Source organism: Idiotropiscis lumnitzeri, chromosome 13 (assembly GCF_059441095.1).
Source record: "Idiotropiscis lumnitzeri isolate Australia: NSW breed Sydney's pygmy pipehorse chromosome 13, RoL_Ilum_1.0, whole genome shotgun sequence".
Classification (NCBI taxonomy): domain Eukaryota; kingdom Metazoa; phylum Chordata; class Actinopteri; order Syngnathiformes; family Syngnathidae; genus Idiotropiscis; species Idiotropiscis lumnitzeri.
Window position 1 is genome coordinate 12,963,061 of NC_142403.1, and position 22,656 is coordinate 12,985,716.

At 41.0% G+C, this 22,656-nt stretch overlaps 2 protein-coding genes across 9 annotated transcripts; both read right to left on the bottom strand.

Annotated features, from left to right (window-relative positions):
* Positions 1-3,445: 3,445 nt before the first annotated feature.
* Positions 3,446-11,570, bottom strand: safb (scaffold attachment factor B). Of its 4 annotated transcripts, none has more exons than XM_088313628.1 (21): positions 11,448-11,570; positions 10,862-10,952; positions 10,579-10,643; positions 10,291-10,479; positions 10,165-10,221; positions 9,617-9,650; positions 8,470-8,878; positions 8,131-8,174; positions 7,953-8,056; positions 7,238-7,387; positions 7,074-7,144; positions 6,579-6,616; positions 6,345-6,421; positions 6,118-6,260; positions 5,940-6,039; positions 4,901-5,094; positions 4,673-4,835; positions 4,515-4,579; positions 4,219-4,277; positions 4,047-4,101; positions 3,446-3,962 (listed from the first exon to the last, which is right to left on the bottom strand). In XM_088313628.1, exons 1-21 carry the CDS (start codon positions 11,493-11,495, stop codon positions 3,854-3,856), a joined length of 2,265 nt encoding a protein of 754 aa, XP_088169754.1. In that variant the 5' UTR covers positions 11,496-11,570; the 3' UTR covers positions 3,446-3,853. The 4 variants fall into 4 exon arrangements, with proteins under 4 accessions (XP_088169754.1, XP_088169751.1, XP_088169750.1 ...); XM_088313625.1 differs by having other exon boundaries at positions 7,953-8,035; positions 11,263-11,546; XM_088313624.1 differs by having other exon boundaries at positions 11,263-11,546.
* A 125-nt stretch (positions 11,571-11,695) lies between these two features.
* malt2 (MALT paracaspase 2) lies at positions 11,696-21,819 on the bottom strand. 5 transcript variants are annotated; one of them, XM_088314082.1, is made up of 18 exons: positions 21,657-21,819; positions 21,251-21,347; positions 20,526-20,692; positions 19,726-19,853; positions 19,493-19,652; positions 18,003-18,190; positions 17,673-17,700; positions 17,481-17,534; positions 16,910-16,996; positions 16,135-16,338; positions 15,623-15,800; positions 15,466-15,540; positions 15,272-15,399; positions 14,049-14,198; positions 13,923-13,977; positions 13,734-13,836; positions 13,074-13,211; positions 11,696-12,993 (listed from the first exon to the last, which is right to left on the bottom strand). In XM_088314082.1, the coding sequence occupies exons 1-18, from the start codon at positions 21,736-21,738 to the stop codon at positions 12,706-12,708; spliced, it is 2,310 nt and encodes a 769-aa protein (XP_088170208.1). In that variant the 5' UTR covers positions 21,739-21,819; the 3' UTR covers positions 11,696-12,705. The 5 variants fall into 5 exon arrangements, with proteins under 5 accessions (XP_088170208.1, XP_088170205.1, XP_088170206.1 ...); XM_088314079.1 differs by having other exon boundaries at positions 17,604-17,700; XM_088314080.1 differs by having other exon boundaries at positions 17,604-17,700; positions 21,251-21,401; positions 21,657-21,800.
* Positions 21,820-22,656: the final 837 nt, after the last annotated feature.

A 22,656-nucleotide genomic window follows, 5' to 3' on the forward strand; every position in this document is an offset into this window, starting at 1 on the left:
AAAATGCCCAGAGGAGTTTCATAACTATTTGATTTCAACAGTTTATGAAGATGTGCGTGTGCTGTCTGGGTGAGAGTGTTCCATGCTCTCTTCAGTTCCATTTATCAAATAATTGTGTCAAATGACAGACTTTCAGATGAGTTTGTTAGTTTCAAATGCGGAAGAAGAAACTAAAGAAGTTCAGAGAAGTGGCTTTTGTTGTGGCGCGTGTGTGTGTTCTGGCCTTTGTTCTTTTTTGCATCACACTGGCTGCTGACACGTTAAGGACACTTTGCATCAATTCTGTCTGCAGTGTGATTGTGAGAGGCTTGAAGTTTCAACACTAGCGTGACGCACCATCTGTGAGAGACAAAAGTTGTCTTAGCAACTAGCATTGATTTTTATTGCGCCGTTCTCTCAGCCGCTACGGTACAATTCTCAGATCAGAACAGAAATTTGCAAAGCATGGTTCGTCTACAACAGCCATTTTCGCTCTCAAAATTCTTGGCACATCGCTCAAAAGTAAATATTTGAGTCACTGAACATGTCAGTCTCATCGGGATGACGAGTCTTTGAGTCATTGTGTGTGCATAAAAGGTCAAATTGCTTAGTCACTATAACAGTGAACTCAGCAGGGTAAACTTCCGCTTAAATTTTGAGGACAAATTTCGTATTCTAAATTGAAAGATACATTTTCGTCTATGTGGAAAATTTATTTGAATAGACCGGACAAGATTCATATTTCACTGTTACCGTTTCCTCTATAATTTTGTGACAATTTGTCGATTGTGATACAAAAAGGAAAAGACAGCACTCCAAAGCTTGTAAAAAAAAATCCCAAAGAGGAGAAAAGTAAACGTGGGACAAGCTTCTTTGGCAAAATTGTACGTGCAACCCCGGAGGAATTACAACACAGTCTTTCTACTTAAGTCATAAATTATCAACCACATTACAACAATTATCTTCACTTTATATGAGCCACATCGGAAAATTGGTTGATCATCACTTGAGCGAATGTTATACACATACCCCATCGTGAGAAAAAAGTCCAGATGCCCCCTGTGAAGAAAAAAAAAGTCTACTGAAAATGTATAGACATATGCTTGCAACCTGTTCAACCATTTTACATTGACACAAAGATTTATATGAAGAGCTAATGGCAAAATCTTGCAAGCTACAAGACAAGTCAACAGAGACTCATTAAGAGTGGTTCTCAAACTATTTAGACCTAAAAGAATACTACAAAATACAACAAAGGAAAGTCCTAAAACGTACATTCATTATTATTGTAAGGCACTATAACGCTACGCAGTTTCAACATTATTACTGCACTTAAATTTCGGCAGATAAAAAGTGCTGAATCTGTTCAATGGCACAACACGTTAAGTTCTACAAAAACAAATACAAATATAAAAGTTCAAAAGCAAACAGTTGTTTAAAAAAATAATGAAAAATATTGCACTAAAAAGTGATAAAAATACAAGACAGTAATTCTTTCGTGCACCACTAGAGGGAGCCTGTCTAACACTAGTACTATGGTAAGTATGACACTGTCGATAATACAATACAATACAATACAACTTTATTTATTTAGCGCATTTCACAACAACTGCAGCTGTAACAAAGAGCTTTCCATATGGTGTAATATAAATTAGCAGGGAATTAGAACACAAACTAAAGCACATAAAGCTGTAATATGTTTTGTATTAATTTGGCTTTTTCTATAATATAGATTAATTGCTGACGTTATTTTTAAATTAATTTTCTCATTATATAATTGTCTACTTAACTTGTTAAAAAAACACAAAAAAGTTAATCGTAAAATAAGCATTTTTATATATACATTTATTTTTACTTTATTACATATTTGGTTATTTCATTATTAAATCTAACTAAATACAAATACGATTTTAAAATAAGAATTCATTTTCTCATCAAAAAATATGTATTTTTGCACATTTTTACCTTTTGTTATTCTTTTTTGTTCAATCTTATTTCTTTAAAAAATGTGGACCTTGAGCACAAACTTTTGTCAGTCTCACTTTAGAGTTTTCATTTATACTATTTTTTTTTCTTTTAACCATAAGGCATAATCTCCATCATATCACACATTGACATCGAACGTAGGTATGATCACAGAGAGAAAAGCCTATGTTGAGGAAATATGGACGATGAAGCATGAAGTGAACGCACACAGCGAAAAGTACATAAACACGTATGGTACCAAAGGCCAAGAATTGAAGTCAAGGCTCCCACACAGCATGAAGAACCAGCATGACTTTTGCGTACATTTTTCCACCCTATGCAAGTTGGGAGTGACCATTTTTCACCCCATGCCTCCTCTTCCTCATCCTCATCCCCATCCTAGTTGTTATGAAGACTTCAAGTGAGTCCTAATTCTCGTACATTTGCAAGTGGACAATTCGACATCTTCGATCATTAACCGGCACCAATGTAATATTAGTCATTATTACTGTTAATATTTGTATGGAAAAATACTTCAACACCAAATCTCAACTATTACTTACGTCACGTGCCGTTCGTAACCTCGAAACGTCGTGGCTGTCAAAAGAGTAAAAGCCACTCGAGAGACGGAGTCAGTGCTTATTTGTGAGGGAAGGGCGCCTCCTAGCGATAAACACGTAAATGACAGTGAAATATTTGAAAACTACCTGTACGAAGGAATAGTACGTACCACGTAGGCTACATGCCATTAAAGTAGAAACATTTGCCTTTTCAAGATGGATATATAGTCGCTATCTTGAGTTTGTGGCGGTTAAATGTGAAAATCTTGAGGTTGTTTCTACACTCCCGAGTGACGACAAAGTGTTAGCTATCTTAAGAAACATTTGGAATCACAGCATGGTATATTTAAACTAAGTCCCAACAGGTGTGAGGCGAAGCTGCAACTAATGCGCGAGATGCCCGATTTTTATTTTTACGTTATATTTACAAACGATGTAGATAATAAATTATAGTTCATTCAATTTGACCATTACGATGTCAAGGTCGAAAAAAGACTGCCTTTATTAAAATCTAGTCATCAGTAATTATTTTTTCAATGAATCTGTAACAACTCTGATTTAAGTGTAATTAATAAACTTGACATTCAAACAGACTGTGCTTGTCTTCTAGCATTCCCCTTGGTTTCATCAGATCTTAAAATTTCCCCACGTACGAAAGATTTTGAGTTTTGCGCGGGATTTGAATTTGTCGTTGCACATCTAAAATAACGAGTTTCTTCCCTTGTTGCCAAATCGAGACAAGCGTGATGCAATTGGCTTCAATTTGCAATTCCCCGCACATTTACAGTTCATAATCACTATGAAATGTTCAACTGTTATAAGTGTGAGGCTGTTCACATTACACGTTAGTCATGCTTAACTCTGCCAATTCAATTCTTTGACACAGCTTTAATGATCCAAAGAGCAAAATGTAAATCTGCAATAAAATAAGTAGGCTTCAGTTACAAACACTCTTCATTTATTACCAGTGACAATCAAAAACGACTGTAAACATTTTTAGCTGGGATGGAAATAATAAAAAGGCTTTGAAGAGTTATGACCATTAGTATGTACTTCACGGAGGAAATGTTATCCAACAGGCCAGGCCCCTCCCCAAAAAATTGGCTTTGTAGCGACAAAATGAAAGCAGAGCATGAAATGTGGATATCGGTGAGGTCCATCAACCATGGGTCTATAAAACATTTCATTTTACAACAAGAAACTCAAGTGACCACTACGACACGGAAACAAGAGCGTTGTCTGAAGAAAATCCTGATAAAAAGAAAAACAATACAAAATGGTCAAATCCTTCCCTCGAGGACTTTTTTTGTGAGAGACGCAGTATTGTTTTGTGGCTTCCAGAGAAAAGTTCAGAAGCGTCGATTGAAAGCTCCGCCCTGCACGCCGCCCTGCATCGTGTGGTTTTGTCGGTTGAGCGCCCCTGAGAGAGATTGGGACGAGCTCATGTAGCCTCCGCGGCTAATGACATAAAAAAACACACCATTTACGTCATTTCCAACCCAACTTCATCAAGCAAAACGACGACAAGTCAAATCAACTCACCCTCCCATGCCTCCGCGTGCCCCCATGTGGCTCGGGCCTGGGATCCCATCGCGACCTGAAAATGGAGGGCAAAAACGCATCGTTCAGTCACCCTTCAGTGAGGATGAAACGCACGTAAAGCACAGTGCGTGCATAATTGGGTGTCACGCACGAGTTGACGTCAAAGCATTACCTTGCCACGGCCGGTCGCCGTCCATCTTCCGACCCGAGTCCCAATCTCGGCCACCATCCCTGCAAACAATTCGTCAATAATTGTCACAACAATTATTTGCCTGAAAGTCTGAGAAAAAAAATCTGATCAGAAGCAACTAAGGTTATTAAGGTGTTACTTCGAAGAATCTGAATCTTGGTGTGCACCTCTGCCCTAGAGTGTTCACATTTTTTTCTACATTTCGAACTGGAGGCGTTGCCTCCAAGGATTAGTGGCGGCTGAAATTTCCACGCGTGCAATCTGAGAACAGCCCTCACCTGTTCATGCGCTTGTCATAGCCTCCGCCGCCCCAGGAGTCGCGGCCGTGTCTGTCGTTGAAATTCTGCAGACGCAAAGAGTTCCATGAAGTTAGGCGCATTCAAAACTTAGCAGTGTCAAGTGCGTGTGAATGGACAGCAAAGAGTCCTGTTCTTACCGGACCATCTCTGTCTCCACCCATGCCACGGCCGCCGCCTCTCATGTCGTCGTTGTACCGCCCTCGTTCTCTATGGTCAAAGTCCTGATAACGATCCTGCCGGCCAAAGTCTGAGCGGTACCGGTCGTCCATGTTCATGCGCTTGTCGGGCCAGTCGTCCTTCCTGAGAGGGACGAATTGGTCAGGTTTGAGTGGCACGACGCGGTCCCGTAATCAATCGGTCCGCACCTGTCCATGTCGTAAGGCCTCTTTATGGGGCGTCGATCCTGCTCGAAGCGCAGCTGGTCCTGCTGTCTCCGAATCTCCTCGCGCTCCCTCGTGATGCGCTCTTGTTCACGACGCCTCTCGTACTCGATTCGCATCCTTTCCCGCTCGAGGTACTGGCGTTCCATGCGGTCCGCATCGAGACGGTCCCTCTCGACCTGGAGAAGGTCCAAAAGTAGACGTTTTATTTTTTTTTTTTGCGAGACAGCAGTAAGAGTGGCTGACAGTTGATTTAACCCCTTTTCACACTGCACTTGCAAATATGACAGCGGCACCTGGCGTGAGTGTACAATATTTTTTGGACGTGCAGAGGAAGCAGCCAGGAAACAAACACTTACTTAGAGACCATTTTTGTCCTTGTGATTGAAAACATTCCGACTGAAGATCTCTGGTCACCCGTTTACATGTGACGTAATCTTTTCCAATGTACTCTTTATATGCTCCACTCATTTAATCAGATCAGCTGTATGACACACGCGGAGATCGATGAAAACATAACATGATTTATCAAGATGGCGTTCATTCATTTATGTATCTCTGTATTTGCAAATGTTTTAACACTTTTATTAGAGCAGCATCTTGGTTAAAACGAGTTATCAGTACTTTAAAACAAGTTCTTGCGAAAAAGACGAGCTCTGGTAGGACGCTGCTATTTTAACATGCGTATATGACAACGTAACTACGCATTTATGTCAAGACAGAGCATGTGCAGACCGGACGCAGTCTGGCTATTTCGATTAAGCGGTTTACATGAAACTCGTTTGGATTGGCGAATGTATCTGAATAAAAATTTTTTTTTTTTATATGGAGCATTTTCATTCCGAGTGGTCATTTGGATCCTTTCTAATTTGAATACACGGCTCCATGTAAAGCCGGTTACTGCGATGCTTAACTGGATTGGACAAGAAGTAGATTGCACCTCGACGAGAGGCATCTTTGATTGTCTGAATGCTTGTCTGTCTACGTGCGCAGAGCATAATCAGTTCAACTATTGCAACCTGACCTCGAGCCATTGTCTCTTCTTCATCAGGTGCTTCTGCTCCTCTTTCTGACGGAACAAGCGGATTCGCTCACGTTCCGTGCGATTGTCCGGAGCACGATCGCTGCAAAGAGATTCCGGTTACATTGCCGTTGCATGCGCAGTGGACTCTGCTTCTACGTTTCCCCGGGTGGCTTCTCACTTATGTCTGCGTCTGTCCACCTCCCGCATATCCCGCTCACGCTGCCTCTGCCTCTCACGCTCGCGTTGTTCCTTGATCTGGTCGAACGACAGGATGTCCTTCCTCTCCTTACTGGACGACTTGCGGTCCTCACTCTTTGAGCTCTGGTGTGAGGGGGGGAGGTGGGCATTGAGGAGTCAAAGCCATCTTCCACGGTTTCATTTTTTCCTCCCATCATCAACACTTACTCGCTCTTTGCTTTTGGATTTAACGCTGATGACTGGCTCCCCCTTGGACTTGTCCATAACTACGGTCCTCTCGTCCCCTGTTCAAACAAAGAGCCATGACTTAGTGCTGATAATTTAGAATTAGAATTAGAAATCCCTTTATTGTCATTGTACTCAAGTGTGCAACGAGATTAGAGATTAGATTTATCACCCAAACCAAAAAAACTGAAGGATAAAAAAAGCACCTTCACTCACCTTTGCCATTCTTTCCTTCTCCCTCATCCTTTCCAGACCTGCAAAATTAAAAATGTTGTCAGTCGTCATTATACAGCTAATAGCAGCTGCTGTGTTGACTTTTTGGATTGACCTGACAGCTAGAAGACTTTGCCACTACAATCTGGTTGCTACATCACCTTAGAGTTGGCCTAACTTCTTCTTCTACTACTTCATATTTTCATGCAGTCTGAATTAACTGTCAATCTTGGACTTTGGAACAAATGTGTGTGCTGTGATGGTCATCTTAGACCACGAACTAAGACGTGTACGGCTTTTTTTCCCGCTCATCAAGTGTGGCATTACACTTAAAACGTGATTAAAAAAAAAAAATCTGTAAGCTTTTGATTAAGCTAACCAAAGCATTAGAAACTCATATCAGTACGATGCAGAGCATTTCAACACCATAATGTCAAGTGAATACTCCTGGCCATGTCTGGTGGGAAGAAAAAAAAAAAAAAAAGAAGCCAAGCTTACTTGGAGTCATCGCCAGACTTCTTTGCATCATTTTTGTCAGCTGGTTTCTTGCCCGCTGGCTCATTTTTAGCCTAAAATATTAAAGACATGATGATGTTGAAAGAGGTTTATTATAATAATTTCACAATTTGAGTGTCTGTCTGGTTTTCAGCTCCAACACTCACCCGCTCGACAGAGATCATCTTGCCGTGCAGCTCAGTTCGATGAAGTTGGCTGACGCACTTGGCGGCCTCTTCCGTGAAGGACATGGTGACGAAGCCATAGCAGCGGGCCCCGGGACTCTTAGCGTTGGTCACCACCTTAGCGCCAACAACCTGCACGATAAAGCGGCTGCGTGAGGAGAGAGACCCTGAGAGCGTGACGTGTGTGCCCACAATGGGTTTAAAAAAAAAAAAAAACAAGTCTAGCGCTTCCATTCCCAACCTCACATCCACCAAGAACTACATATATAAATTCTGATGAGTTTTCCCGGCCAATTGCCACCAATTTGTTCACGTGCTGATTTCCAACCAGGACATCTGGGCACCGCCGCCACCACCGCAGGACAACAAATGCTGCTGTGACAGCCCGTTGTCCCGTTAGTTGTGTTCAGATTACACTAAATTTGGTGCCATAACCAAGTAGTGTGACAAACCTTACAGTTTCGAGGGGCCAGATTAAATGTATTTTGTTTCATAAAAGAGACATGACCTCTGTCTCCCTGTCTTGTCATTAACAGCATCTCCACCTATGTGTGAAAAACATCTTGGCCGCAATTAAATGCAGCGACCCCGCAAAATAACCTCATTGACGAGTTAAGACTATGAAAATGACATGATTAACAAATATTCATGAGGTGAGAGTGGAAGAAGCAAATAAACGGCCATCCGTGGTACTGACCTTGCCATGTTTGCTGAAGAGCGTCTTTAGATCGGTCGCCCTGGTCGTGGAAGCAAGCCCGCTGACCCACAGGTTCCTGCTGCCTGTAGCAGGAGTCGCAGTCGCTAAATTCACCAAACGCGAAATCATGAGCATGTGATCGCCCATGTGGAAAACTACCACGATTAAACACACTCACCAGGTTCATCCTTTGCCTCATCCTTGCCACCTTTGTCTTCAGAACTAGAGACAAATTCAAACGACGACAAGTGAGGACATCGGCAAACCCGTCTTTGACAAGCGTGCGTCTTCAGACAAAAAGTGGCAACGATCGACTCGTTGTGGGTATTTAATCGTGAGGAAATGGGACTTCAGCCAGACAACCCCATCGTGTTACTCATTGGATGATGAGTGAGATATGAGAAATGCATTGAATTGTTTTACCGCCTTGAAAAGAGCATCCAATTCTTACTAGCACAAAAGAGCCAATGAAAGAGAGATAGCCATTTTGGTTTCGAGTAGACAGAAAGCAACAAACCTCTTGTTCTGATCTTCGCCCTCTACAGAGGACGACTCTTTCACTGCCGAGGCTGAATCCGCAGTCGCATTCTCTTCTGTCTTCTCATCCTCATCCCCCTTCTTAGAACCCAATTCTGAACCGACACTTTCAACCCCGACATCCTGTTCGCTTACACTACCAGCTTGCGAGTCCTTTTTACTGTCCAAAGTCTCTTCTGGGGCCTTCTCCGCATCCCCGGCCTCTGAGGCGTCCATCTCAAGAGCATCCCGGTCGTTTTCCGCGTCGGCTTTGGCTCCCGTGTCGGTGGACACATTGTCTTCCCCGCCGGCGGTGGCAGCCTGTTCTTCATCGGTGCTCGTCGCATGGCTCGGGTGGCGGTCTTCGATAAGCGGCTCAGATAAACAAGACCCAGCTACTTTGTCATGTTCTACAGGTTTAACAGGAATAGAATGGCACAGAGTTTAATCACTTCTGAAAAAGAGCAATGGTTAAGGAGGAAGTGGCAAGGCCTGGATTAGGAACGTCACGACCACGTGCCTGTGCTCCTACATCAACTAAGCATAGTGCTGAAGTAGACCCTAATGGAGAGACTGGAAGGGAGCCCAAAAGGTAGTATGATAACCAAGCATGTAGAGAGAGGTGGCAGGGGGGGGGCTAATTCTTTTGCCTTGTTGTTTGAGAATCGGCCAAGCTGTTAACCTGATCCAAAGCAGAGTCCGTGGGGGAATAGAGGTGCAAGGTCACTGCAGTGGCTGTGCTTGTAAGAGTCCTTTTGCTTGGCTTCAGTGTCCTTGGAGCAAAACTTCAGTCCAACAGTTTCATATCCTTTATTGTAAAACGGCTTTGGTGGATCTTCACGTCAGCAGTCTTCGAGCGGCCACCTGGGAACACTGCAGGCAGCCAGCAACAGCTCATCCTGACTCTCATTCAGTCCCATTGCTGTCAACGTGCGTCAAAGTGGTAACTCTTAAAATGGGCCAAAAATGGCAACCGGGACGGTTTCTACAACTTCAACAACTGTTGGTAACCAAATTTCAACACAGCGACAGCAATTCCCTTTGGGCTTCCAGTCTCTCACGCTCTTGTTGAAATTAAAGGTTTGTGTTGCTGGCATTGCAAGCTAACGCGATGAAAAACCCATTTTCTGACTCTTTTTATACATTACCTGTTTCTGCTAATAGTTCCTCAGCATCGGCAGTCTGAAACACAAAGGATGAGCTCTATTTTAAAATAAAGTTTGTATCTGTGCAATATGCAAATGCAGTGAACCCTCATTCATCATGAAGGATTCATTCAAGACCAACACAAAATAGGTGGAAATCCACAAGAGACTATGATTTTTCTTCCATATATTTTAAAATACATTAAAACATTTGTTAAAATGTTTCAAAGACATTGTAAAAAATATTTGAACAAGAAAAACAAACGCAAGGAAAAAAATCCTAACCGCAGAAGGTGTCTAAAGAGCTGCTCTTTTCTTTTTTTTGAGGGAATGTCTGCGCGCCGCCCAATGATTGGCTCCTTGCAGAGTGGCTTTAAAAGAGCTGCCTCTTTGAAGTTAACTGCCTCTAAATGTTCTTTATTTTCTCTTCCACAATTTCGAAAACATGTTTTAAACAAAAATCCACTACGCATTGGTGCTGCAGTACCTGAAACTCCAACATAGGGGTAAACGCTGTGTTTGGAAGGACAAAAACAATAATACAACCTTACCACATATAGTGAAGAGCACAACATATCTTCATCTTCCGGCCCGCCAGAGTCATCCAACTGACAAAAATGAGATTTGCATAAATCAATACCCCTATCTAGATGATTAGAACTCATGATTTTTCTCACCTGTCTTGCTTCATCTTCAGAGTCAATGGTTACGTCGTCTTCATCATCATCCAAGTGCTCATCTTCTTCGCCACCAATTAAATCGCCCAGCTCCTCCACATCATGTTCTGCCAATCCGTTGTCGTTTTCAGCCTCGTCCAGCACATTCATGTCAAGGATATCCATGTCCTGGATGCTCACATTTTCATCCTGAGGAGAAAGGCACCATATTCAAACCTTGATAAAGTCACAGCAACAAAGAGCAGCTTCTGATGTAGATTGATGCATCGGGGGGGAAAAAAGACATACATGACCATCATGAGATTCATCTTCCAAATTGTCATCCTCGTGTTCATCAGTCCCCTGTATTACATCTGAGGACAAAATGCAGACAAGTCAATGTAAGACAGACATGAGTTATGAGAAAAAACTTTGAAATGGGGAGTGACAAGTTCATAAATGTATCTATAAATTTAGCTGTTATGCGTTTGATGGACAACAGATTTGAGGATCCTGTAAATGTTAGCTGTCTGGAAGAAACCTTCTACACACAGATATATAGTAATATGTCTTGCATGTTCATATTTAGCACCTCTTGCAGTCCGTCTTGGTGTAGCTTTCTTCGGCGCTGTCTCCGTTGACAAAACTATTACGTCAGGGTCTCCCCCCTCCTCCTCGATAGCCTGCGTGAAAAAAATGTGCATTTAAAAAAACTAAATAAGAATCAAAACATCCACTCACGTCACAAGACTGCAAACTGGCCACAAAGAGACTTTCAACTCAGAAAAGCGGCCCCGCTTACACAAGCTAATAGCTTTAGCCTCGTTAGCACGATGGCGTAAATTAGCTTATATGTTAACATAGCTTCCTCACGCCACGTTACTCTGCGCAGTCTCGTACATTGAAATGCTATCGCGCTCAGAAGTAAAATACAATCTGGAGGTTTATAGGCGACGTGTCTCTAACTGTATTTATTAAAAACCAAAATGAAACCTTTCTTAGGCGCTCTGACAGTACGCTCTTGTTGCCGAAGCTGTCCAGGTTTCGTTTCTTCAACTCGGCCTTCAAATCAATAACTCGTAGGTCCGACAGTTTGCGAACTTCAGCGAATTCCGAGATGTCATTCTCCGTTGCTGGATCACCCATTGTTTCAAACGACGGAATAAATGACTTCTTGCCTGTTTATAATGGCAGCAAAGCACGCTGTCGTTGCACGGCAATAGCATGCAGCTCGACCTCAAAATGGAGTCCACTCGGACAGTTTTTTTCTGTGGTTGTGTTCGTGTGGTAACGACGCATGCGCAGTGAAAATACAGTGCGGGGATGGCATGGAAAACGAAACAAAATAAAAATAGCACATAATTTCATACGTAGTTATATAATATAGAGAATATAAATTTACACAGTAAATTTGTATATCTCTGTCGTTTATTAGTACATATTAAACATCTGTAATTTCCAGTACTTTACAGAACGCTAGTAAATGGAACCCCTCATAATCCTCCCGTCAATTATATTTAATGTGAATTAAATATAACTACCATGTGTACCCCAAAATGCCATGAGAATTAAAAAGTTGCCCATTTATATGAAAAAATGTCTTTGTAGGTGTGCACTTTAAAAAATGATGAAACAATGAAATAATTTTTTGTATTATTTGGAGAACCACTGTCATGAACAGTTGACCTTTAAAGTCACTAGAGCACAAATTGCTGCATCAGTACTTTAATCCAGATTCTCACCAAAATTTGGTCTTCCCAGTCTCATACAGCATCTCCCTATAATGTTTTATGGAAATTGGTTGTGTATGTACAATTATTTTTGTAAGCTTACAATGGTCCATCCGGACAACACATGTTCTTGTAACGAATGCAACAGGTTTTTTTTGTTTTTGTTTTGTTTTTGTGAAAAACGTTTTTTTTTTTTTTTTTTTTTTCAAAAATAGGCCACTCTTTTAAATCTTGGCATTTGGGGGTACACATGGTAATTATGTTTGATTTAAGCAAAAATATGTTGAGGTGGCAATATTTCCTAAAACAATTCAACACAGTAGCCTCAATGCCCCCTTAACACTAGTCTATATACTTCCTAATACGGATATAGAATAATATTTATTATTTCCAGTGAAACATACTTTACAACAAGAAAATAAACTCAATATGTTATAATAATGACGGAAAAGGAACATGAATATTTCACCTTGATTTTATATGAATTATGTTGATCAGATTTGAATGTGAGTGTGTAATCTGCAAACTTTATTGTTCTATTTTTACTAGTTTACAATGTCACAATGAATGCTACAAAGAGGTTTCATTATAAAACAAAGCTAGTGGTGGCCTAAGACTTGTACACATAAAGCAAGAACATATGTCCTTTTTTTCTGAAATGAAACGTTTATTCAACTTTAATTTATGAGTGTGGGTTTGCTAGTGCTTAGTTGGAATGGTCATTTGTTTTGTCTCCACATTTGTCTGCATTAGCAGTTGAAAATAGTGACCATGCGTTGGAGGCAAACGGTGCAAAATCCTCGGAGAAAGAGGAGACCTCAGAGATCGTGCACGAGTCCAGGCTGAGGGACGACGAGGCCGAGCTCGGTCGTGCTTCGTGGAGGTTCAGTTTGGACACCAGTGGTTTGCCGACCGTAACCGATTGCCTTTGCTCCACTTCCTCTTCCAGGTTGACGTAATTGTAACGGAGACAGACGGCGAACGTGAGCTCCTTCTGGAAGACAAAGCACGTCTCAACATAACAAAGCCGTTCATAAGTTGATTCGAGCTGATCATAATGAAAAGAGGCTTGACCTTGAGTCTCTGCAGGCTGCAAATGCGAGTGTACAGACTGGGGAGTTCAGGTAGAGGAAGCTGCTCTTGGATTAATAATAAACTGCCGGCTTCAGCCAAAGTTTCCTGATTGCTCTTCTTTAAGTCAATTTCCACATCCTGCCATTGGAACACCACACACAATTAGGGAGAGGAATGTTTGCATAGTTCAATGTTTTGGTCTGCAGCCATACTACACATATGAAGATCTGAGCTGAGATTCCAACCCTGAAAGTCAGGACTGAAGGCCCCCAGGCCAAAATCTTGAGTTAGATTTATTTGTATGTTGTCATAGAATAACAATTACTACATGCACTGTGTAAATTCAATGTAAAAAAAAAAAAATCATACAGTTGCAGCTCTAGTGGTTAGCATGTCCTCCTCACACTTCTGAGGTTTCTCACTACTTACCTTCCTGTGTTGCATATTCAAAATTCCAGAATATTCAAAAAGCTGCGATCACATTAAAAAAACAAACAAAAAAAAAACATGATGTGTAAAAATACAAATTAAAATTAAAAGTTTACAGGTAAAGTATAATTGTAAACATCTCGCGACTCAGTCCTTCCTCTAGATTAAATGAATAAATGTTAAATAATATTTAATTAAAAACTGCATCATTGTGTGGGCGACCAACCATACCTCAGGGAAGTCAGTAAGTTGAGCCGTGCATGAAGCAATTTCTTTGGGCTTGTCCAGTATATGTGTGTAGATGACCATGATGTTGGAAAATTCAGCAGCAAATCTAAAAAGCATATTTTGGAAAGTAAGAAAAAAAAACATCACAAGTATTTTGAGAAAACAACTGACATCATTTGTTGTCATACAAACCCAAGTTGGACTTTCACACCACAGTCAAAGTGAATGAAATGGCTCTTTGGCAGGACTGCAAAGACATTTTAATATTTAAATAAAGTTTTTCGTGGGAAGCCTGCCGAGTGGTTTGACTCGTCGTACCATGAGCAACAGCCCACTGTAGGTTGCGAGCCGAATAGGCCGCAGAGCAATCTGACGTCTGAATACGGTCAGTGAGGGAACGCCGCTCGGAAAGATTGCTGCGGAGCTCCAGAGCCTGCCTCCCTCGGGTGATTTCAAAGCGACCCATGTCTGATTAGAGCATCAAAGACAGAAAGGAGTGAATTATTATGGGAGTGCACAAGTGGTACAATTTGGAAACAAGCGGTTATGGAGTGAAAAAGAATCCTCAAAACTTGGGAGTTCAACTATCATTAGAGTTGTCAGCAAAACATGTTTGACTTTTCTTTTGTGAGCATTGAAAGGATTAATTCCACAAATATTATTTGCTTTTTATTTTTGCTTTATTTGTGTGACGCCTTCACAAAACAGTACCGAGTGACGGCAATGAAAAAATTTAATGGAAAAAAAATCTGCAATGTCTGCAAAACGCCACTAGGTGTCAGTACTGCTCTGCAAAACCTTTCCGTGTCTTCATGTGGTTTATAGTTTTTAAAGCTTGACTTCAACATTCTCTACAGTGATGTAGTTTTCTTAAAACGTTTTACGGCAGCTAAGAATGTTAAAATATTACAGCTCAGTTACAGTTAATAAAGGTTGTGATTATTTCCATTGGGTATCCCAGTTTTGAAATTGGAGCTACTTGGAAGTGCCATCAAACAGTTTGTGTTCTTTGCCCTGAATAACCAAAAGTGTTGGATAATAATGACTGTCTATTCATTTCCGTTAGTTCGCTTTCACCGAATAAGCAATTAATTTTTTTTTCATGCAGATGTCACCTGTTACCAGTCACAACATTACATATACACAATCTAACGACACCGATACAAAAGCTTTCCAATAAATTCTGGCGTTACAGTCGACAAAAATGATTTTGATTGCTACTGTGATTGAGGTATTCATTTGAAAATCGATTTATATACATTTATCATGTCTTACAAACATATCTCTGTTTAAATATATTGGATTTGATCAAATGTACTTTAAGATTAGACTATGGCTTCCTGCCACATTCCAAAAACATGCATGTTAGGTTTTTTGACGGCTCTAATTTGTCCTTAAGTGTGAATGCTTGTTTGATTTTGACAGTACGTGTACCATGCGAGTGGTAGGTGACCAGTTCCGGGGGAACCCCGCCTGTCGGAATTGGCCGCAGTTCACCGGTGACCCAAAAGCGGACAAGTGGCATCGAACGCAATTTTTACCTTCTGCCACCTTGTCCAGCATGACCGTGACCTTCTCATCCTGGCAAATCCGCCGCTTGAGGAAATTTATGAAGACGCCGTTGGACACATCTTCTCTCTGCATTTCGTAAGCCTCCGCATCAACACACCTAAATCCAACGATGAACTCCTCAATTGCTCTTCGCATGAACGCAGACATTTGCGCTTCAACTTACGTGGCATATCCAAACACGACATTTGCCGTCACCTTCAACAGTCCCGGCTGGACTATGACCTCATCGTTTGGATTTCTAAAAGAATGGAAACAATTGGAAGACAAATATGCGCAGAGAGGACATAACATGAGCAGGCAGGCAACATTTAATAGGAAACCTTTTGCGACACATGTCCAGCAGGAACACGTTGAGTCCCGTCTCTTTCTCCTGCATCCTGGTTAGTATATTCTGCACGCAAATGCAGTGCTCGGATGTGTATGAGGCCGGCGCATCGATGGGCACCATGAAACTGTTGCCGTAGTTTTCATAACCGTGACCGGCAAAGTAGAGCAAGCCTGTATAAGAAGGACACAGATGGAGGTTTAGTGATTTGTCTCAACTCCTTTGTAGTATAATAAACATGTAATAAATGTGTTGTTACCAGTGTGTAATTATATTGCTAGTCTAGTGTGATAATTAACCATAGTCATTTATTATATTATATTTGTCCAAATCAAATTTCAAATTCATCAACACTATTGTGTCACATAATGTAAGGAGTGAGTAGACGCAACCACTGAATTTCATCCTGAGGTCCATGTAGGGTGTGGAAAGGGTTTTAAGTTCAGACTAAGTGAAGCGCGGCATCTCCTAAAGCAGTACACGAGAGAACAAGTTTTGAAGACAAACCGTAAACTCCTTTGCCGAGGAGCAGCAGGAACTCAGTGACGGCGCTGTGCATTTCCTGCCAATTGAGGTCCAGCAGCGAGACCACCTTGAAGTCCATTTGCCGGAGGAGGTTGCTCAACTCGTGGACGTCCGCCATGGGAGCGCACAGCTGAGAGCGGTAGCGGTAGTTCAAGTTGCCGATCAGGAGAGCCACCTTGTCTGTGGCTGGCGAGGGAAAGAGCTTGACTCTTGTCAAAAGTTTACATGTGGAGAAATCACAACTTTGAAAATGTGGAGAATGGCTTTGGCAAAGATCAGTGGAAGAAACTTCCTTTGTTCTCGTACAGAAAACACAGTCGATTGTTCCTTAGTGGAATTAAGCTTGTCATTTTATTTTTAAGTTGCTGGAATGGTCATTACAATATTCGGAGTGCAGCTAACGAGTATTATAATAATTAGTTAATCTGTCGATTATTTTGTCGATTAATCGGATTAAAAGAACATGTTGAAATTTCCATCCCTTGATTCAAAAATAGAAAATTATTTCAAATTGAAGGTGCATAAGAAATAATTATGATTCAATTTCTGCTTTGGTCCGCAACATGCCAGAAAATCCGCAAAAATGCTTTCCAAAGTAAAACCTAATGTTTGTCAAGTGCTTTCAACTATAAAAGACTCATAAAAAAGAATCATCCTGACAAATGAAATCAAATGAACTGATAAATTCAATTATTTCATTTTTTGTAATGGTGAACTATGAGGATTTTTTTATAAAAAAAAAAATAAATCTTATTACCATAAAACTGGTTGGATGACGGTGGTGGATTGGTCACCTGTGGACGTACTTCTTCATTTATGATGGGACCGTCTACTCCCTCGGATTCTATAAACATGAGAAAATAATACAAATAAAAAACAAAAAATAAACATGCACGTGGTCGGCTGTGTGCATTTTTCATGACTTTGTTGTTGTTTGTTTACAAGCAGCAATATGCAAACACCCATTTGTCCGTTTTCGATCACACACACACACTCATTAGTGTTGCGGCAGAGTCTTTACTCAACCTAACGTTCATGTTTTTGGAATATGGGTGTGCGTTAATGTTGACATTCAACCCTCCTGAACCGAAGAACCGTGAGAGGCATGTGTGCTAAACACTCAACGCCGTTCAACCATTCCAAACGCCAACAGGCTGATTTTTAGGAAATAAAAGACTACATCACATTTGTTTCCCCAGTGCTCTGTGTTTTTCTGCTGTTTACGCTGTAAAGCAAGAACTAATAAGTTCGAAACAATGAAAAAAGTAGGGAAGTGAATGCATCTCTAGTTACACTCGACATGACTAGATATTTTGTTTAGGGAATACCTAAGCCGCGGTCAACTGTTGCCCAGGGGGGAGGATCTGTGATGGAAGTTGGGCCTGCATATAAAAGGAAAACATGACATTATATACAGACAAACGTCATGCAGTATATAGGTTAAGTTTCACCAATTGTGACTTTTGCAGGCTCACTCCACACTTCATGAAATAAGTTGAACACTTTGCATCTGTATTGGCCTCTGTTTGCTGTTGTCACATACGGGATCTGGAAAGTCAGAAACAGATCTTGTATTGCATTTGAACTGGGGACGCATTGATGCCGTATGACTGTCGGTTGGTTACTTTCTTTGTACAGCAGTTCGGATTGCTAAATTGTTGCCAAAAATAACATTGTATCAACATTTAACAAAAGTTTGGGATTAAGTTACATACCATTAATTCATACGAAAACAACAACTTGGAAGCCAACAAGCCTCCTGGAGCTGATTGTGCTCACCTTTGGAGGGTTCACTTTCTTTTCCAAAATGTGATCACAAGATATGGCGATTATGATAGAGCGTGACTAACTTTGAGGAGACGCATCTTGTTTTGTGGCATCGGAGCCGAGTTGTGGTACCACTGGTACTGGGCAGGGGGGTTGGCCACGGCAGTGCACTCCAGGAGAAGCACGTCACCCTCAGACGCCATCTGGGACTGAGGCTGGGAGATGATACGCACACCACTGGATGAGCCTGAAAACATGCCGCTGCTACGTCCTGGAACAACAAGTTTTCAATAAGTCTTCCTTGGTCCACAATGGTTAGGAAAGTGCCAGGGCTGGTGTTAAAATCATGCAAGAGCGGTTCTCTTGCTTCGCTCTAAAAAATTCTGGGTTGTTTTTCTAATGCACTCATCGGTTAGCTGAGGATATTGAGCAGATTGGGTTAGTTTTACCCAAGATTGGGTTAAATATTCTGACCTAACAGATTGGGTGCATGGGAGACTGGTTTTGGCTGTTCTGGAGATCTGAAGCTGGTTACCATTTGCGAGTTTAGTGTCCTGAAATTGAAGAAAAATTCAGCGGGTAGCACTGCTGTCTTTGAACACATGGATCGGGGTTCAAATCCTAGCCGGGGTGGATTTTCCACCCGTTTGAAATGGAAGAGTTGTGTAAGGAACAAGGTTATTCGTTAACAAAATGGAACAAAAGAACTGCAATTGAAAATTTGCACAAATGAAAATGATTTTCAAAAAAACTAACTCAAACTATATTTTGAGTTTATAAAACGAACTAAAAGTAAGAATTATTTGAGCGAAAACGAGCGGTTTTGTCTGTCAATTATGTCATATTAAATGTAAGCTATAAGCTAATTGTTTTGATTTCAGTTTTGTTGTACGTCGTCCATACAGAAGAAGGATGTTGTTTTACTTATATTTATAACACAACACTTTGTGACATTTTCTTTTTAATCTTGCACTTGACAAATACTACATAGATTAAAACCAACACTAAAACCAATAAAAATTCAACCAACAAAAAGCTTTTAAAAAAATGCGAAGTAAAAAAAACAAACAAAAAAACAGCTCTAAATATGAATTAAAACTAATTGAATTAAAATAATACAAAAGTCAAAACAAAATAAAAAAATAACTCTCAGGAAAACTGCAACACTATTGAGACACTAATGAGGTTTGGCATCCGGTGTAAAAACTACTGAGCCAAACATATGTGAGGGAATGTTACTGCTTTGGAAAAGTTGGTCATCAAATAGTATAATTTTTTAACCACAGCCTTCAACCGTAGCTTGAACTCGTCAGTATGGATAAAATCTTGACTCAAAGTGCAAGGTCAAATCCTCAACCCAGTATGCTGTGTATAAATAACCCAGCCTTTCCAGCTCACCCAGTTTGGGTTATTTTTAACCCATCAATTTTAGGAGTGTGGAAAGGACTGCACATTTCTTTGTGCTCAAAGCAATGGCCCATTTGCACCCCATCGGAACTGGAAAGCGTTTGTGTTTCAACACTTCCAGCGCGATAGAGAATGGATGGATGAAGGAGAGCAGGGAGGGTCATACCTGGACTCGAGCCGGGTGAAGAACGCACCAAGCGCACTTGAGCCCACTGGGAGAAGACGTAGGTGTCTCCATGGTTGACCCTACAGATGTAGCTACCTTGGTCCTCGGGGCCCAAAGGACACACAACAAGTTCAGGAGTGCGCCCAGTGGCATCTGAAATCTTGCGCAGAGACAAAATATAGCATGATTTCATCTGAAGTCGACATCCTGCCGTTGCTCATAACAAGACTCACCTCCTCGTTGCCTTGAAACCACTGGTAAGTTAATTGCGGCGGCCCCGAGGCTTGGCATGCCAACACCACCTTGCTGCCCAGTGTGGCCCGCTGGGAGCTGGGCTGAACCATGACCCGAATTTGAGTTGCTGTTTTACATGGTGAAACAATAATAAATTTTCGACGATAATGCCTCCGAGTTGCTTTTTTTGAAATGACAAATTTCACATGCCATCCATGATCAAAGATAATGATGCTTTGAACATTTGATTTTGGTAGTTTTGTGTCTGAGTCAGATTTCCTTCACGGCTCACAAGATTTTTCAAGGAACATGTGTGTGGGATTCTTTTTAGTTCAGAGAAAGACATTTTCCAAAACATTTCCCTCAAAAGCCAATTTTACATTTTTTTAATCTCTATCCATCGTACCTGAAATGACATCGTCTGGAATTTAAATGACCAGGAAAAATAACTGAGGCAGGAATGGAAGATCTATGTCAGGGCTGGCAAACACAAATTGATTGATACTTACTTTTGAAATCAGAAGCAACTATTCAACTATTTTTCAATTTATTTTGAAAGGGGGCATGGGAGTAAAAATGCTTGCCATATCTCAAACGTATTAAAAGTGGAGACAATTTGCAATATCGGTGGGCTGGATTTGGACCCCGGGCCTTGAGTTTGACACAGTGATCTATGTGATAGGTCACAGTCATATCAGGACTTTGAATTGTTATTGTTGGGCCCCGCAAGCAGCGGCTCGCGACCTGCCAGTTTGAGAACCCGTTCTTGGGTATACATTTAGCCTAGTCGAAGGCCTACCAGTCGCGGTGAGCAGCTGCACGGCCTCCCGGTGGTCAATCTTCCTCAGACACTGTAGCAGAAACTGCAGAGAGCAGGATCGATCCACCAGTATCGCTAAGAAGCTGCGTCCCGGGCTCCCTGTCGCACTTAGCACCTGGAGCGAGCAGTTGGTCACATCCCGTTCACTGCAGGCGAGAGAGAAAAGTGTAACTACATCTTTTAGTTGGTCGAGTCAAAAAGTGAAACTTGTGTACAGTATTACACAGAGTCATTAAACACATTTCAAAATACTTTTTGCAAGACCCATTCCTTCCTGTTTTTAATATCAAAAGAATGAAGATTATTGGTATAATACAATTGATTCTTAGCTTTCACCTATAATCATCAAAATAATTAAAAAATAATCATAAAATATTCCACTCAGTGTACAATGAATCCATTTAATATTTTACTTTTTTCTTTAGAACTGTACTTGAATGAAAACCATTTCCACGTGTCGAATTCATTGAGCTGAATCGGGTTTCACTTTCACTAACTGTAGTACTTAAAATAGCCACTGAGGATCCCAATACTATTGTTCAAAAAGTGTAATTTTACTCTCGGTTACAACGCCAACTAATGTAACAATTAATACAATGCTTAAATTTAACATAACTCGACGTTTCATGTAACATTTTGTTCTTTTCCCCAACACTATGTTTATGTAATTCGAAACGAGTGTCGATGGTGCGTTCAAGGCCGACCTGCAGCGGAATTTCGGATCTTCAGACACAACTTGGGCCAGCTTCCTCCATCCGCAGGTGGAGTTGTCCAACATCTGGGCCAGCCTGTCGAGCACTTCTTTGGCCACATTAGCGAGACTTAAGTTACTCTCCTCCATCTTTTACGATCTAACTAAAAACACAGGTCAAGTTGAAAAGTGACGCGCGGTGAAAGAAAGTAGTCCCGGTAAAATGTTCACCAGTAGTACGGGGATTTCCCCGTTCAAAAAAGAAAGAAAAAAGAGAAGCTCCAAGAGGGGAAGAACATTTCAAATCGGCCACCAGAAGCTAACTACAATTTCATTACGGTGTGAAAGTCAATTCAGCACACTCTGAATTTACACTTCCGCCATTCGCGCTGAGGTGTCAAATCTTGTTTAAAACTCACCGAGTGACTTGACGTTGGGTTTCAAACTCGTCGCGGGAGCGTCTTTGTAGGTTATCCAAAAACTTATGTGATTCATTTTCATCGCCAGAGGCTCATAAACTGTATGAAGTTGTTCCTCAGATCATCTCGGTTCCTCATTTTGATCCACCCCACCGCACACTGGGGCTCGTTCACACGTGTTGCCATGGTGACCGCACTGACATCCATGGGGGGGCTATTTTTAACATTGATATTAATTAGGATCATTCACCCTATTGCAGCAGTCACGTGAGTACACTACAAGAGAAGACCAGGCCTACTAAAAGTAGCAATAATTAACCAATATACAACGCATTTAAGGTTTTTGTACTGCAACAGTAATGTGCAATTCATTTGTAGTGTTCACTTAGCAGTTGTCAGCATATTGACATCAAATAACTTAAAAATGATTACCTGGCTCTCCAAGTTCCACCATCACCACTGACATTACAATATAAAAACGTAGTTGGCGTTTAAGGGGTACTCAAAAACGAAGCGGAGGTTTTATCCCTAAAAAAAAAAATAATGCCTTACACTTGTACTATCCACACAAACTAGATGTTTTGAAACATTTTTCGATTATTTTAATCCCAAAATAAAATATTAGTGCATCCCACTGTGGTGTTTTGCAGTTAAAAAGGAAACGATGCAAGAATAAATTTTTAATAAGCCACACAGTGCAGTGAAAGAAAAACTACACTACAAAAGAAACACACCATGCATTCTAAAATTCTCAAAACATCATGAAGTCAGGCCATTCAAAAACATCTTAAAAACAAACAAACAACAACAACAACAACAACAAAAACCAACATCATTGATCCTCAGCAAAGTCACATTAAAAATTCAAATTCCCCTTTGGGAATGAATATCATAACGTGTCAACAATAAATAAACAAATGCCACTTCTCCAAAAACATTTAAGACGAAACAACTAAAAGGGAGGTTTTGTTAAAAATCCCTGAGCTTTTAGGCACTTGGG